General features: G+C 32.5%; 1 protein-coding gene across 2 annotated transcripts in view; it reads left to right on the top strand.

The window, feature by feature from the left end:
• The window catches only part of LOC127711194 (uncharacterized), a 30,065-nt gene extending 22,047 nt beyond the window's left edge, over nucleotides 1-8,018 (top strand). For both annotated transcript variants that reach the window (XM_052217165.1, XM_052217164.1), the window contains exon 2: nucleotides 6,006-8,018. In XM_052217165.1, coding sequence (XP_052073125.1) covers nucleotides 6,015-7,970 — 1,956 coding nt within the window. In that variant the 5' untranslated portion in view covers nucleotides 6,006-6,014 and the 3' untranslated portion in view covers nucleotides 7,971-8,018. The remainder of the gene's footprint in view (nucleotides 1-6,005) is intronic.
• Nucleotides 8,019-17,863: the final 9,845 nt, after the last annotated feature.

The following is a 17,863-nucleotide window of genomic DNA, read 5'->3' as shown; positions in this document are numbered from 1 at the left end:
CCAGTGTTTTCTTGTTGAAAGTCAATTGCATTATTTGAAATCTTTGCTGTTTTCCATATTTTACTTTAATTTCAATTCATGATGGAAAATTGACATTTAATAATTCAAAAGATCCTTTTTGAATTTCAAATAACATTGTGACATTGCATATATTTTCAGTATTACTATTCAAGAACAGATCGTTTGTTTTAATACAAATTCTACCATCAGTTTTTAGCTGCCTTAGCGACTAGTGTTATTAAGCTAAATTAGTTGGATCTATAAAATAAGGAGATTTGGTTTGATTGCCAATGAGACAATTATGTACCAGATGTTAAATGACGTGAATTTAGGCAACTATAGGTGATAGCACTGCCTTCAACAATGAACAAAACCCATTCCGTATATTCAGATATAAAAGGCCCATATATGACAAATGTAATAGTATAGTGAAAGGTCAACTAATAATTTAAAGCACTTGGTATTAAGCTTACTTAGCAAACCACTGGTATTAAGGTTTTGCTACCTACAGGAATAAGGTCAATTTGTTTTTGACCTTTAAGGTATTGTATTACCATAAATAGCCACCTGAATAAGATAAACATAGTTTACTACTCGTATTCGGTCGCCTTAGCTAGCTACTTAAACATGTACATTTAAAGCCTTAGGCTATATCACCTTTTATAGCTGACTATGCGGTATGGGTTTTACTCATTGTTGAAGGCCGTACGGTGACCTATAGTTGTTAATTTCTGTGTCATTTGGTCTCTTGTGGTAAGTTGTCTCATTGGCAATCATAACATTAGCTTAAGGTACGGCAAATACCGATTACATATTACCCTGCTTTCTTAATCATGTGTAGTTTTTACATCGCGATGGCCGTGAGGGCATTCCGATGTATTGCTATCGCCTAGATTTCCATTACGTAACTTTCGTTTTGGGTTTGTAACCGATCTATAAACTTTATAAATACGCGGATATTAACGAGCGTAAACTAACATTCCTTATCGTTTGTTATAAATACATCTCTTTAATGAATACTGATAAAAATATTTTTGTTTAGAACATAAATTAATAATATGAAAATGCTTTGTCGTATATATATATATATAAGTAAAAAATCATTGATAATATCTATGCACACGTACCGAAAAATTGTGTTAATGCATGCGGAAGAATATCTCAAGAACTTTTTGCGACAATCCCGGCAAGGACCGGTAACTCTGCATGGAAAATTGTTTTTGCGGGAAAATATGAATGCCTACTCATATTTTTACAGAAGAGTGTCCACCATGCACTTGCACTGCACTATTGTTAGAATAGTAGAATAGAATGATATACAGATGGATGAAAATTATATATACATGTAACTGTTATATTGTGGTACTATTAAACTCAATGGCTAAGAGGAACTGTTTTTAATCAGTGCCTAGTTACAATCTGAAATGTTTTTTTAGAGACAGTTCTTTTTATACAACTACGAACGTGACTTTAGTTTAGAAAGAATTTTGTTTATGATAGGTACTTACTTTTAGAAAGCCCAAAGCCACAAATAAAATTGTTCTAAAAAGTGACCATTACTTTTGGTCCCATATACTTAACGTTAGGTTAATTAAAGCAAACCTATTAAAGTTAAATTAACTGGCCACAACACGATGACCACCTGTGACTGAATGAAAAAGCAATTGTCATAAACTTGAACATCCCTAAAGCCAAAGCATGTACATATAGAAAGTCACGTTTGTATTTTAACAATAATAAATACTTTGATTTTAATAATTATAAATAAACTTTACCAATTATATTTAATAATTGCAATTCTTTCGATCACTGCATAGTGTTACAATATTAATATAATATATAACAACAAACCAGTGTATACTGATTTGTATCACTACAATATAATAGTTATTACGGTGAGGTTGAATTTCCTGTCATTTATTCATTATCCACGCACGAACTTGTCTCAGAAAAAAATATATATCTGTACATTAACCTCAGTTTCAGGTATAGAGATGTGATTTTTTACTGTGACAAGTGCTTTTGACCATCCACAGGCACTTGCGGTCATCCGATGTTCAGTACTTCAGTTCTTTGATTTCATCAAATTGATTTCTCACCTTAGCAGTCTTTTTCGGACCAGATGAGCTATTGCCATCACTTTGCATCCGTCGTCCTTTGTCTGTCTTACGTTGTCCCTTCGTCTATTGTCCATTTCCCGTAAAATTTATTTAAGAAAATTTTCCTCTGCAACCGCTCAATGGATTGAAAGCAAAGTCTGTCTGCTTCATCTATAGGATATCTAGTATAAATGTATAATATTCGTCTAGGTAGATCAACAAACATGGCCACTATGGCTAAAAATAGAACTGAAATGCTGATTTTGACTTTTTGGCAGTGCTTTGCTATTGTTTCGAAAAATTATTAACATGAAAAGTTCTATCTACGAGACAAATTTCGAAAACTCTGGTGACGCTACATAGAGTTATTGCCCCTGAAATGAAAGGGTTTTTTTCCCCCAATTTTCACAGTTCTTGATGGACGTCTTTTAACTATACTTATATGCATCTGTTCTAAAATTGAAGAAAATTCAAGAATCCTGTTTTGAAGTCATTGCCTGAAATATCCATTTGACCGATTTTTGAAAACGTTTTTGGCATTTACTTTAAATATTATAGGAACTTTGAATATTATAGGAACTAGGCTTAATGGCAAAAATGATCAATACAACAAGAGTTTTGTACCCTTTAAGAAAACCTGTCAACATGTTTTGATATTGTTGCCCCTGAAATGTCGTTTTTTTCTGTTTTTATTTTTTAATGATATCTTTGCCTGTTTTTGGCTGTTATTTCAAAAACTATAATAGGAGCTAAAGTGAAAATTCCAAGATCAGCAACACAAAAATAACTAGTATGAAAGTTTAACGGTTCTTGTAAGCAGACTGGCACTTTTTTACTAGGTGAGCTATACAGACTCAGGTAAGAATCTTGTTTATTGATCGTGTGTTTTCGTCTAAAACAAGTTGCTAGTGGTTGGTGAAAGTTTCTGAGGTGTCCGTTTAAAAAAAACAAACTTTCTTGTTTTCTTTTTTGGGTTGTTTGTCCGTTTTGTTTGCCTGCTTTTTTGCGTTTTGTTTTTGTTTGATAGATTCTGTTCATTTAATCTTTGATAGCAGAATAGGTCTCACGCGCCGTCTGATTGGTCTGTCATTGATTTGATCAGGAGCCTTTCAAAGAGTCAACAATAATTTTGCGTGTGATATATACAGCATGTTTTTTCTATTAGTGCAAAGTGTATGTAAAGTATTAAACACGTTCTGTATTGAAATTCCAAGAAAGTAAACCGATATGTTTCCTCATCATTCTACCTGAAATGCTATTTTAGTCAAACATACAAATTCACGTTGTTTTTTTTTTTTGGATAAATTAGCCAAAGAAAATAAGATCCTTGATATTTCAATACTATTATACTACAATGTGAACAGTTTTTTGGTTAAATATAGATAATCGTGCTGAAGGACATTTTTATAAAGACTGATGAACGGTAGATATATATTTATTATTATGTCGATTTCATGCCAAGTAGCAGTATCCGCTCCTAGCAATACATTGACATAAATGTTAATTTCAAATTTCATTAATAATTCTTTTCATTTGGAGATCGTTGCAGTAATTTGTAGGAATGAGCGGATTCTCGACTAAGAGCTAAATGAAAAGGATAAAATTGGACACAACATGCAAATAACTCATCTATATAAATTTTTAATACTTCTTGTGCGATTTTGTACTTGGGTTTCATACCGGTTTCTCATTTGTTTTAACTGAAGAAATAATTTTATAGACATGTAAGTGTGAAACATTCATTTCTTAATCGGTAAAATAAAATTCTTTAAAACGAAGTAGGTTGTAAAATGTGAAAAATATGCAAATTATTGGAAAAACTTAGTAGGTCTCGTAAGCAAAGCAGTGAGTACAAAGGTACTGAAAACTGAGATGAGGTAATTCTATCATCACTTCTGAAAAAGATCGTGACTGAATACTTTTGAACGCGGAATTAACTGAATAGTGATAGTGAATGCTAACTGAATTGTCTTCCAAAATTACATTTTCGTTTTATATCTGCATGCGCATTCATTATAGTTTCAAATACAAATATTTTAGTTCTTTTGGCTATAGTGCTTCTTACAACTGTAACATTTTTGTGGCCATTCTTATTTTAATAATTGTATTTCTTTTTAATAATTGTATTTCTTTGGACATATTTGATTAGTAACGTTCATTTGAAAGTCGGTTTACCTCTAAGTTCACCAATATTTAAACACATTGCTTATCATTATTTGGAATTCTGTGACATTTGACCCGAAATTTTGCGGACACTTGACTTGTTGACGTCATATAACAATCACTTTTACCTTGTGGCATCAAATTTGTTTTCTTGTGAAGTAAACATTTCATGGGAACGTCCGATAACCATATTGAACAGACATTGTCAATTTTATTAAACTTATACTTTGAGAAATCTGGTTTGTTGCTATATCTGATGAAGTTACTTTAACAATAGGGATGCAGATATCAAAAATTCGTCAAAACTTTTACTTTTTTTTATCACAATTAAGGAGATTTATTGAGAAAGTTTAATTTCAATTGCAGGTATTTCAGACCAATCTTTTATAGAATATACTAATATTATTTATCAAGCAAAAAAATCAAAAATCAAATATCAGAAAATATATTCATCAAATCGTTCTGTTTTGGCTTAACAACCTTATTGAATAGAAAGGGTCATTACAGTAAATAATAACTGTTCTCGTGAAATCAATTGGTCTCGCATTCGGGGATTAATATCAATTCGTGTTTTTACAGTTTGAAACGAGACTAGACTTTTTTTTTAATTTACTGCATTGGCATTCTGAATAAATTTACTTTGGGCATTCCACATGATCGTATAAAATTCTTAGTGGATGAAAGTCGGATATTCCTAATTGAATACTTCTAACAATTAATGGAATAAATGCTAGTATGCAAAAATCTTACTGAAACTGTTTAATACTCGGAATTAATTAAGAAGACTAAGACACATTTCTCACGCCGAGAACATCTATGCATATATTAAGTTAAGTATATGTATAATAAACCTAAAGAAATGATATTTGAAAGGACTGGCTTTACTAATCAAAATTGTATATATTATTGCGATAGCAGTCCTACGTTTGAAGTAATCAGGCGGCAGACTACCAACAAAACTCCGATAGCCATTATATGTTGACACAAGTTGCTTTTTATAACCAATTTCCAATAAATGTCAGATTGAATACGTTTTGATTCAGCTTTTATTAATTTAGCAACAAGTTTTGAAGTGCAATTATTTGCTAGTAGAATAATTATTTTATTTGTAGTAATTCTAAACATATAGAAAACAATGTTCGATGATAGGTTTTGCAATTATAGGTTTAGTTAATCGTCATATTTTAATAAATTTTAATTATGTGTAGAATACATGTAACAACCTTGCAAAACAGAAGAGTTAAATAAAGGCAACAGTAGTATACCGCTGTTCAATCAAAGTCATAATTCGATTAAGCAAAAACAAATCCGGGTAACAAACTAAAACCGAGGGGAACACATCAACTATAAGAGGAAAACAACGGAACAACAGAAACACTGAGCTACAAACGTGTTACATTTTTCACAAAAGTTTCCAATATGCAATCTACTTTACAACAGACGGGGAACTCAAACTTTGGGAAACGAGGTTTCACTTCTAATCCATGACGATGGAGTTAGCTTTGGACACAACATAAACTGGCAGCGGTGAAAGCTTATTGTAGATATTAATCATGTAAAAGTACATGTAGAAACAAGATGGCATAGTTATAGAAAGCTTTGTACAAAAAAAGAAACGACAATTTACATCCCCCCCCCCCCCCAAAAAAAAAGTATATATATATATATATAATGGTTCTTGGGGATAACTGCAACAAAGAGAATGCTATATTTTTTCCCATTATTTTTAATTTATATTTTCAGTCGACTTCGATGATGAAAGACAAAATGAATTACAGATGTATCATGTGGTTGGCTGTACTACATATGATTATGCTTATATCTATTACGAAAGGATGCACGTTTCCGAAGTTTGTTACGAGAAGAAGTATGTGGATAGCGACATATGACAACGAAGCTTCATTGAGGTCGAAAATTACCAAGGATACAATAGAATCCTCGTATTGTACAAATAATGGTCTTGTATGCGCTGAGTCCATCCGAAAATGTAATGAAACTCGAGAGCATGACAAATTTATAGTGGAACATACCGAAAAAACACAACTTCTTGCCGAAACTGAATATTTATGTATTCAGTTTTTGAGACAATCAGATGACGTCATACAAATTAAAACATCAACAAAAATGTCTGTGAAAAGTCCATCGATGTGCGATAATTTGAATCTTGATCATTGGCCCATGACATCACCAAGTTTTCAAACGGCTCCTCCAATAAAATGCCCATTTTCAGGAGGTTTCAATATGCAAATTCGTAAAAGTGGAAAGCAACTTTGTGCGAACAAAATTCCGAGGGCAAGAATGGAAAGTGAATGCGGATCAGGAACAGGAATTATGTTCGACTTTAAACACGAGGAATGTATTCATAATAATTTGAAAATGAACCTGAATCAGCACGTTGATTGTATGGCCGAATGGACGACTGGCAATGAAAAATTCGTTATCCTTAGACCTGATTCTGATGACTTTCAGCCATATTGTCTACGAATAACGTCACATTCTTATGACGTAATTACAGCATATTTATTTATGGATTTTGTTTGCGACCCTGGGAACTCTTTTGGGATTCCATCGAAAACTGTCAATTATTTGTCAATAACGTTTAAAAAACACATCATCAATTCTCTTTGTGAAGATGAATTCCAAGAATGTGCAGAGAGCAAATTTTGCGAATCTGACATGGAAGCTCATTGTAAGAAATCTTGTTACCACTGTCGACCGGAAGCTAATATATGCGCAATACCGGAATACATAAAAGGGTATTGGGGAATATTACAAACAAATATTACAAATTTTGTCAACGTGTCGACATATGAATTCTACCAGAAGGATATGGGCAAAATGCAATGTCTAAAATCAAACTACACGGACAAAAACCATATAATTTTACTTCAAATGTTTGAAAATGGTTGTTATCCAAAGTTTTCTTGCATGGAGGTATTTCAATCATCGCCCTCAATACGACAGATTCGATTTGGCAAACGTATTTCCTGGCCAGTTTTCCCGCTTGATAATGTTGGAAAATTAGCATGCGCGGAGAGTCAGTTTTTAACAAATATTGTAGTTGGTAAAAGTAAAGAAAGTGTTGAAATTCAGAATACTACGTTAATTGATCCTAGAATTCACACTGGTGTAGATTGTGGCTTGTCGGAAGAATTCGGAAATGATGTTTATTCTTTATATTTTCAAGAAGGTGCAAAATGTGATGGTTGCGTTACCTTTGATGCTAAGCATGACAAAACTGTTTTCACTATAAGCACAATTGACTGTTCAACAGCAGAAAAAGAAATAATTTATTTATGCTTAGCATCTTTCAAATTAAACACAAACTCAACGACAGCCATAATAACGAAACGAAAATCAGATGTTTCTGAGTTCCTGTGCTGGGTGTTTACTAGAAGTGGTGCTATTCGGAAACTTCTTGTGTTGAATGTTTCAGACTGTAACGAATTATCTATTAGACTAGTCTTGGATGGAGATTTAAAGCCAAAAGCTAGCTTTGACATAATTGAAAGTCCTCTAAAAACTTGTCCAAAGCGTGAATCAATAAGCATATACAAAAGCGTAAGTAAAAACCAACGGAATGCTGGAGAAGACGTGAAATATTTTGTTTCCGATAACATTCGTAGTGGTGCTCCTTCATACAGGCAAAACTTAGTTAGTATTTTCATTATGCTTACAGCCGTACTTTACACACAGTTTTCGGTATAGACTATCGGTAATTGCTATATTTTGTTGTAAGTCATAAAATCATTTTGAATTCCAGGGCCAAAACTATTTTTGTAGAAATTCATTGAAAAGTCATTTACTGAAGATGTAAAAGACAAATTAATATCAAAGTCTTATAAAAGAAGATTACTTATTTGTATATGTACATTGACATAGACTAAATGAAATTTCCTTCATTCCTGGAAAATTCTGTGAAAGTAGACATATTTTGGCTTCCGTTTACCTGACTTGAAAGCCCAGTTCGAGCTAAATTGTCATTACTCAGTAAAGTTCTTGATCAATATTTTGTACTAAACAAAAATGCTTGGAACTTTTTTAAATGACAAAAATAAAGATAAATTGAATAAACATTATGACAAAAAAAGTATACAAATTAGCAAACTTTGTAAAGGATACATTTATAACCCCGTAACAAATTTTGGTTGATAATTTGAAATATCAAACGTGACTGCTACGGTTCGTAAAATTAAAAAAATGATTACAGCCGATTTCATTGAGTGTGTAGGAAAAGGTAATATCTTTGGTTAGCTTGCTTGCTAGCTGAACCGTGAAGTCATTATTATGTTAGGTAAACTACCCTCCTCCATGAGTAGACTAGTCCCACAAATATCCAATTATATTTGTCTGTCGGACTAGTCTACTCATAAAGGAGGGTAGTTTACCTAACCTAATAATGACTTCACGGTTCAGCTAGCAAGCAAGCTAACCTTTTCCTACACACTCAATAAAATAGGCTGTAAAAAAAAAACACTGAAAACTCTCACACATAAATTTAAATATCGACTGCATCGTAAATTATGAAAATGAAAAAAAGTGGTTTTATTGCAAAATTACGATTAAAAAAACTAAGATAAAATTGAAGGATATGTTGCTTCAAAACTTTATTTAACTGACTGAAATTTAAAATCGTTAATCTTGAAATCATTTTATGAACCAAATCTTGCTGAGAAAAACAGAGACCACTTGTTATAATTAATATTCCGATAACTTTTACAGTGTTATAGACGAACATTGATATACTTAATCAATTGATATTGTAGTGTTATATATAATCTTTATTGCAAAATTACACCCATAAGGGTCAAGCAATACAAACAAACAATTATACATTTTAAATACAATACAATACAATGTAATACAGTACAATATAATAGAACATATTTTAATTATAAATTTATGTGAAACACACAATCATAAGCTTGTCTGACATGGGTCTGACCCCCTCAGTTCTAAAGACTGCTTAATAAAGACTCCAATATGACAAACAAGTTCAGGGGTGGGGTTTAGAATGTGTTTTAGTTTATTAAATGCATCAAGATGTTGAAATAATGGTACATAGTCTTTTAGATATGTATCCCTACGTTAAGCTATTTCATACTTAGTATGTTATGAATAATTACATTGTAATTAATCTGCTCTTCGTATGCTTCCTTGATTGGAAAAAAAACTATCTGCATGTGTGTGTGTGTGTATTTTTACTGTGTGTGTGTTTGTGCTGTAACAGTACATTAATTAGTGTATTATATTTTAAGTGCTATGTACATAGTAAAACAAATCATTTACTAACTATATGTTTGTTTATGTTAAAGTCGTTATGTAAATTTGTTAGATTTTAAAGACCTTATGTACGCGACCACTTTGTTGTATACTCTTTATAATTTTTATAAAAAATGTTGTCTGTGCTCAATTAGAATAAGTAAGCTGCTATCGGTCCCATATTTGTCTGTGTGTTTTGGATCACCAGTAGCGTATCCAGGACATAACGGAGTAGAAGGCGAAAGCCCCCACCTTTGATTGCTATTAAAACAAATATTATGATTCTCACGATTTATTGGAATTTTTAGCATAAAATCGTCTAAAAAGCTCCGCTTATATTTTAACTTTTCTGGAATTATGCCCCCTTTCAAAAAATCCCGGATCCGCCCCTGATCACAGTTTTTGTATGATATCAGCCAGTAATTATACAAATAACTGAATTACAAACACATTATTTCTCTATTTGTATATTTTAAACTCTCCTATGATCCTGCTTCTCTGATGAGAGAACAGTGTTGTCAAAACTGCTGTTTACGTCATAGTTGATTTTGGGATTCCCTTTGGTCCGCGGTTAAGCCATATGTCGATTTCGTTCTATAAAAATCAAAACGACAGCAGTTGGGAATTAAAAACTAAACGTAAATGCATAAAAACCTAATTGTAGTATATATAACATTGCCGGCAAATATAGAATTCATTTGTACTCTTTACAAAACAGGAGAAAAGCTCAGTGAGACTCGATTTTCCAGCTGTTTCTAAAGCTCGTTCTAATACATTATATATTTTCCGACAAAAAACACATGCATATATGAAAATGGATGTAAACGCAGTTAAGAAACCGATAAAAAGTCGGGATATTAGAAATATTTCAATATATAACATATATTTAAAATTGTTATAAGCAAGTATCTTCAATTAGTTTTTCTCGTCCTTTTACTGCCCCACCACTCATTGATCGGCAACATAGTTTTCTCCTGTGTTCATTCTTCCCAAATCTAACAAGCACGCATAATGTGGCGAGTTAAACATATCTGTGAACTGGGAGCCCTTCGCTTATAAAAGACAGTGGTGCTACAAAACAACACAAGTACACACTGTAAAATGCAGTTTGAAAAGGCTTGACTCATCAGATCCACATGCATATCTTATGTACGTAAAAGATAGAAGTGAGTTTATATATCAAATTTGCGTTTCATTTTTGACGACAAACTGTTCACGGAATTGTGACATTTTGACTTAGATAACTTTGTTTGTCTGGCCTTTTTTCGTCAAAACTGTTTGATATTGTGCTGATTCGTTATTAATGTACATGTATTATGATGAGTAACTGGTTGAGTCCAGTTTTAAACAGATGCGCGGAATTACGGAGACTTTCTGTCATTCCATAGGTGGTGGTCATTCCATAGGTGGAGACTTTCTGCCATTCCATAGGTGGAGGTCATTCCATAGTCATTCCATAGGTGAAGACATTCTGTCATTCCATAGGTGGAGACATTCTGTCATTCCATAGGTGGAGACATTCTAGTCATTCCATAGGTGGAGACATTCTGTCATTCCATATGTGGAGACATTCTGGTCATTACGACACACCTAATTTTTCAGCCTTAAAGGGAGATCATTTACATTTGTTTATTTTGCCGTTTTCGTTTCCTTTTTATACAAAAACAAGATTTGTATATATATATGTAAAATGTTGTTAAATAAATCACTTGTACAGCTGAATAAAAATAAAAAATCCAAAGGTTTTTTGAATATTTTTGTCAAAATACGGAAAAAGGAGATGAGGTGTATACGTCAATAAAACAACAACCCAACAACGACAATAAGAAGTCAATATACAGTCTTTTGGTTTTATGTCAGATATTATATTTTACCATTGCTTTTTCATTAATTTAGAACATTTTCATATTTTAGACAAGCCTAAAACAAGAACGGTATGTCGGCAAACATCACACCCATTCAGCTTTTATTGTTTCTTTAAGTTTATGGTAATTAAACATACAATCAAATGCATTATCTGACTGTTTATACAACATTTTCTTTATTCTAAATGGTTTAAGGACGCGCATACCTATTTATGTAAAATTTGCTTAGTTCATAATTACTGTGTTTGTTTAATGATGTAAATCTGATCAAACTAAAACTCGGGTTTTACCAACTCCTCCATACACTATGATAATAAGGTAATATTGAACATTAACAAACAAAAATAACAATTTAATTTGATCAGGAAGAAAGCCTGAAAATAACTACAATTGTTTAAAACAAAAAGAAGAAGCGAGGACGTGATGACAGTTATTAACTATAGTGTTAATTCGCCGTTTCAGAATCTAATGCATTCTGGGTAATATTTTCAAAAGCGTACGCCAAAACGTTGTGATTGGTCTAAAATGAACTAAACAATTGAAATTCAACCAATGACGCAACTTTATTTTCATTTTGGTGTACGAACAATGAGATTACTCATAGTCCTTTAGATTCTGAAAAGGCGATTTAATGACTGGCTTTAGGGAGCTACCATTTGATTTTTATGGGGGGGCTAGGATGAAATTTGAAATAAATAGGCAGGACAGGAGTTTTGATTAAAAAAAAAAGCAGGATGAGCACTTTGGCAAAAAAAAAAGGCAGGATGACAATTTATGTAAAAAAAAGTCAGGATAAAGTAATAAAAAAAGGCAGGACCGAATAGAGTGAAAAATAAAAAGGCAGGACGGATATTACAACTAAAAAAAAAAGGCAGGACACAATTTTTCATCCTAGCCCCCCCCATAAAAATCAAATGGCAGCTCCCTTATCCATAATGGTCCTGTAATAATGCCCTGTTGGCTGCAATAGACACTGTTTCTATTTTTGTTAAAACTGGGCATCTGAACAATAATTTACTCAGTTGGTTAATAAAATGTTATAAGGCCAATTAAAATTAATTGATAGATTTTCATCCCCGCCCGCCCCTCTCAAATCGTTCCGCCCGAATTTTTTTTATTTTGAAAAATTTACGATTTTCGGATTTTGTTCATTTTCGTTACCGGTAACTGTCGATAATTTCGTTTCATTAATAACATCCTGTTTCAAATTTTGGTTTTTGCATTTCTTTGTATGTTTGATTCGTTATACATGTATATACATGATAGAACCTTATTATTACACTTGCATATATGAAGAACACGTCACAAGAGCGTTTCATATCTAATAAAAAATAAAAAATAAAATCCTCCCACCCACCCCATTTTTAAAAAAAAATTGGATGAAAATCTACTAATTAAATTTACTTGGCCTAAGAGGGTTACGTTGTTGGGTTCGTTGTAATATTCATAATAACCCCAAAAATAATAAATAATATCGCTGGTCTATCTAAAACCACTAAACTAAGTAAGAAAATGAAAGGATTATCAACATGTTTTTTCTGGTATGTTAACACTGTTTCTTATTTTGGCGTTTTTATAAGTTTATCAATAATAAATAACTTAAAAGAACAATGTAAATATTTGATCGTTAATTTTTATTACAGCAACTCCTTCACACATGATAGCAGATAAATGTTCAACACATTTAAACTTAATACATAAATGGAGTTGGCTGTGTAATTACATCAACAGTACATGATTTTACTGTGCCACATGCCACAATACTGTGTTGAGTGTAAGTACACGGATAATACTTGATTTTACTGTGCCACATGCCTAATATTGTGTTGAGTGTAAGTATATGAACAATATTTGATTTTACTGTACCACATGACAAATATTACTTTGAGTGTACATGTAAGTACATGGATAATACTTGATTTTAATGTACCACATGACAAATTTGTGCTGAGTGTAAGATAATAAACACTACTTGATTTAGTGTGCCACATAAACGAATACTGTGTTGAGTATAAGTACATTGACAATACTTGATTTTACTCTGCCACATGACAAATACTATGTTGAGTGTAAGTGCATGGACAACTCTTGATTTTTAAATGTGATGCATGACAAATACTATGTTGAGTGTAAGTACATGAACCATACTTGATGTTATTGTGTTACATGACAAATACTATATTGATTGTAAGATAATGAGCAATACTTGATTTTACTGTGCCACATTGATTGTAAAAACATGGACAATACTTGACTTTACTGTGCCACATGACCAATACTGTGTTGAGTGTAAGAACATGGACAATACTTGATTTAACTGTGCCACATAACAAATACTGTGTTGAGTGTAAGAACATGGATAATACTTGATTTTACTGTGCCACATGACAAATACTATGTTGAGTGTAAGTACATGGACAATACCTGAATTTACTGTGCCACATGACAAATACTATGTTGAGTGTAAGATAATGAACAATACTTGATTCTACTGTGCCACATAACAAATACTGTGTTGATGTTAGTACATGGAGAATACTTGATTTTACTGTGCTACATAACAAATACTATGTTGAGTGTAAGTACAAGGACAATACTTGATTTTACTGTGCCACATAACAAATACTACATTGAGTGTAAGTAAATGAACAATAACAGATGTACATGACTAATGATAGGTTTGACTGTCAATATATGACCAAAACTGGATTTGGCTGTCAATTTATGACAAATACTTGATTTATTGTGTCAGTACATGAACAATACTGGATTTATTGTGTCAGTACATGAATAATACTGGATTTGACTGTGTCAGTACATGAACAATACTGTATTTGACTGTGTCAGTATATGAACAATATTCTAGATTTCACTGTGTCAGTACGTGAACAATACGTCCTTTCACTCTGTCAGTAAATGAACAATATTGTATTTGACTCTGCCAGTACATGAACAATAAGTTGCATTTGACTGTGTCAGTACATGAACAATTATACTATAGTTGACTGCGTCGGTACTTTAACAATACTATGTATGACTATGTCAATACATGAACTTTACTGTACTTGACTGTGTCAGTACATGAACAATACTATATTTGACTATGCCAGTATATGAACAATACTGTATTTGACTGTGCATATACACGAGCAATACTATATTTATACTTTTCAGGCACATGAACAATATAAAATTTAGTTGTGAAAATGCATGAAAAATACTGGATTTGGCGTCTCTAGAAATGCCGGATCTGCACATAGGTTTAAATTTTTTTAATGCGATGTTTTGCTAACATATATACTGGTAAGACATATATCTAACATGGATCCTGTGTTTGCAATGTATTTTAAAATTATGAACTGTTAAATCTTTTTTGTGTTATTCACGAAAAACATCACCACGTGAAGATGCTGAAATATTTAGAATTACAATAATTTACAATATACTATTATTGGTTTGGGCATCCGGTATGGTCCTACGACCAGGTTTAGAATCAAAGGCAATTCATAATATGCATACCTTTATCAATTACATTTTACTGGCAGCAATGTATAAAAGGACACATGATAGCAAAACCGTTTACGATTCAATGAAATGAAGTTCTAAGGAAACTTAATAAATAATAGTCTGTGTATGGCATGTTATTGGTTGCAAAAATTTGATATTTTTCTTTTAAATGCAATATTTTTTATTTAATTGATATATTTCTTCATTTAAATGCAATATTTTTTTATTTGAATGGTATATTTTTTCATTTAAATGGTATATTTTTTCATTTAAATGCAATATTTTTTATTCAAATGGTATAATTTGTCATTCAAATGCAATATTTTTTATTCAATTGGTATAACTTGTCATTTTAATGCAATATTTTTTATTCAATTGGCATAGTAGTTTTTTATTGTATGCAATAATTGCATTATGGGAAATTCTTTGACGTCATAAGGTCAAATGTGCAACAACGTTTGTGATTGGTCGGTAATTGTTTGGATTTCTCCCCTTTCTTTCTAAACATAAGTGACCAAGAATTAAAAAAACGCGTCAGAATATCGCCCCTCAAACTAAATCTGGCGTTCGTGCGAGTCCTGCACTGGTTGTTAAAATCTTCTGGTTCTAACTATTATTTCTATTGCAAAATTTCGATGGTCAAAACGTTCGGACCACAATTTTCAAAAACTTTCATTGTATATGGATCTATATGCAAGTATATCGTTTTTTTTTAAATAGATTAGACGATAACCGTTGGTTTTCCCGTTTGAATGGTTTTACACTAGTCATTTTTGGGGGGTCCTTTATAGCTTGCTGTTCGGTGTGAGCCAAGGCTCCGTGTTGAAAACCGTACTTTGACCTATAATGGTTTACAAATTATGATTTGGATGGAGAGTTGTCTCATTGGCACTCATACCACATCTTCTTATATCTATATACAACGTAAACCAGACGTTTCTCAGACTGTTTTCTCTTTAAATAAATCCTTTGCCGCGCGTTGTGTACTGATTGATACTTCAGTCTGGGAGAACAAGATTTATTTCAGTACTAGTTGTTATTAGCTTTGAGCAAACTTCCACTGAGTAATTAAAAATACTCTAATGTCAGTGCTTTGTGTCTATTGTCTTAATGTTAGTTTTTTTTGTGTGTCTCGTACCGATCTTTTGACTAATTGCAACTGATTAGTGCAGGTTGTTCTTTTATTGTACTGTTACACCACTGTCAGAGCTTCGGAATGGGTTGAGTGCTCACAAACATGCTGTTGTACTGTTACACCACTGTCCCAGGTTAGGGGGAGGATTGGGATCCCGCTAACATGTTTAACCCTGCCACATTCTGTATGTATGTGCTTGAACCAAGTCAGGAGCCTGTAATTCAGTAGTTGCCGTTTGTTGCTGTGTTATACATATTTGTGTTTTGTTCATTTTTGTACATTAATTCGGCCGTTATATTTCTCGTTTGAATTGTTTTACATTTATGATTTCGGGGCCTTTTATAGCTGACTATGCAGTGTAGGCTTTGCTTATTGTCGAAGGCCGTACGGTGACTTATAGCTGTTGATTTCTGTGTAATATGGTCTCTTGTGGAGAGTTGTCGCATTTGCAATCATACCACATCTTCGTTTTTATATCAACCCTACCATATTCTTTATTTGCCTGTCCCAGGTCAGGAGCCTATAATTTAGTGGTTGTCGTTGGTTCATGTCTCGACTCATATTTGATATTTTGTAAATATTTTTGTTATGTATAATTAGGCCATTAGTTTTTTCGTTTGAATTGTTCACACTTTTCATATCGGGCCTTTTATAGACGACTTTACAGTATCAGGTTTTTGTCATTGTTGAAGGCCTTACGATTGTCTATAATTGCTTACATCCACTTCATATTTGAACTCCGGTGGATAGTTGCCTTATTAGCAATCATATCCCATCCCATCTCTTCGTTTTTATATTATATACCTGACTTCTAAATTCGTGTTTTCCTGAACAAGCATGAAATATTTGTCACTGGGCGTTAAAAATTAGCAACAAACAATCAATCAATTTAAAATTGTGTTAAATAAGTGGAAAACCATTTGATATTTATCTATTTGTTGGGGTGGGGGACAGAAGGATTTCATATATGAATATGGTTGCCTGGTAAGAGCTGAAAAATAGGCATGATTAGCGACAGATTAAAATGAATAATAATACCCTCTCTTCCCTTCCCCATCCTTCATCTATAAATTTAAACTGACCACCACGGAATAGCCCAATAGTGTTCAAAGTAGCGTTAAACACCAATCAATCAAAATCCCTTCCCTAGAATATCAAATAATCGTCCCTTAACTGTTATTGTCCGACGGTGTAGTTCTTATATTTATCCAGCTTATCGTCCTACAGGGATGTCCTACTAAGGCTGTCATACCATAAAAACGTTTATAACACAGCTCACATTCTAATATATCTGCATTCATAAATTTATTAGTCATTTAGACTAAACGACGCCATATGTTTGTTATGTGCCTCTACCGTCTAAACAACCTATCAAAAAAAAAATAGGTGGAAGAAAGCCAGAAGATCTTCCCAATGCAAAAAAAAAAACAGAAATGGACTTCTTCTGGCTCACTACCGAAGAACGAAAAAACGCGCCCCATTAATATGTTTTAAAAACGCCTTGTCCCTACCCTTTTTTCCCAAAAATTGGCATTGTTAAATATATATACATTTACCTGTGTTTAAAATAATTGCAAATGGCTGATATTTTTGTTCGAGCATATCGTTTTTCTTAAATTGTTTAACATGTCATACCGATATAACATGTTACTTTTATTATTCTTCCCTTAGTTTATTTATTTTGTATTTGCATTGTATCATAGGTCAAATTTATTTGTTCATTGTATGTTCATTGGTGTTAATATGTCCTTTGATTGAGTTAAGCTATTTCAGTTGATATTTTATAGTGTGTCTTTCTATGTTGTGATGTTACATTATTGTTTCAGAAAAAG

Source organism: Mytilus californianus, unplaced genomic scaffold (assembly GCF_021869535.1).
Source record: "Mytilus californianus isolate M0D057914Y unplaced genomic scaffold, xbMytCali1.0.p SCAF_8, whole genome shotgun sequence".
Lineage (NCBI taxonomy): Eukaryota > Metazoa > Mollusca > Bivalvia > Mytilida > Mytilidae > Mytilus > Mytilus californianus.
Note: the sequence above shows the minus strand (reverse complement) of the source record. Positions and strands in the feature narration are given on the sequence as shown.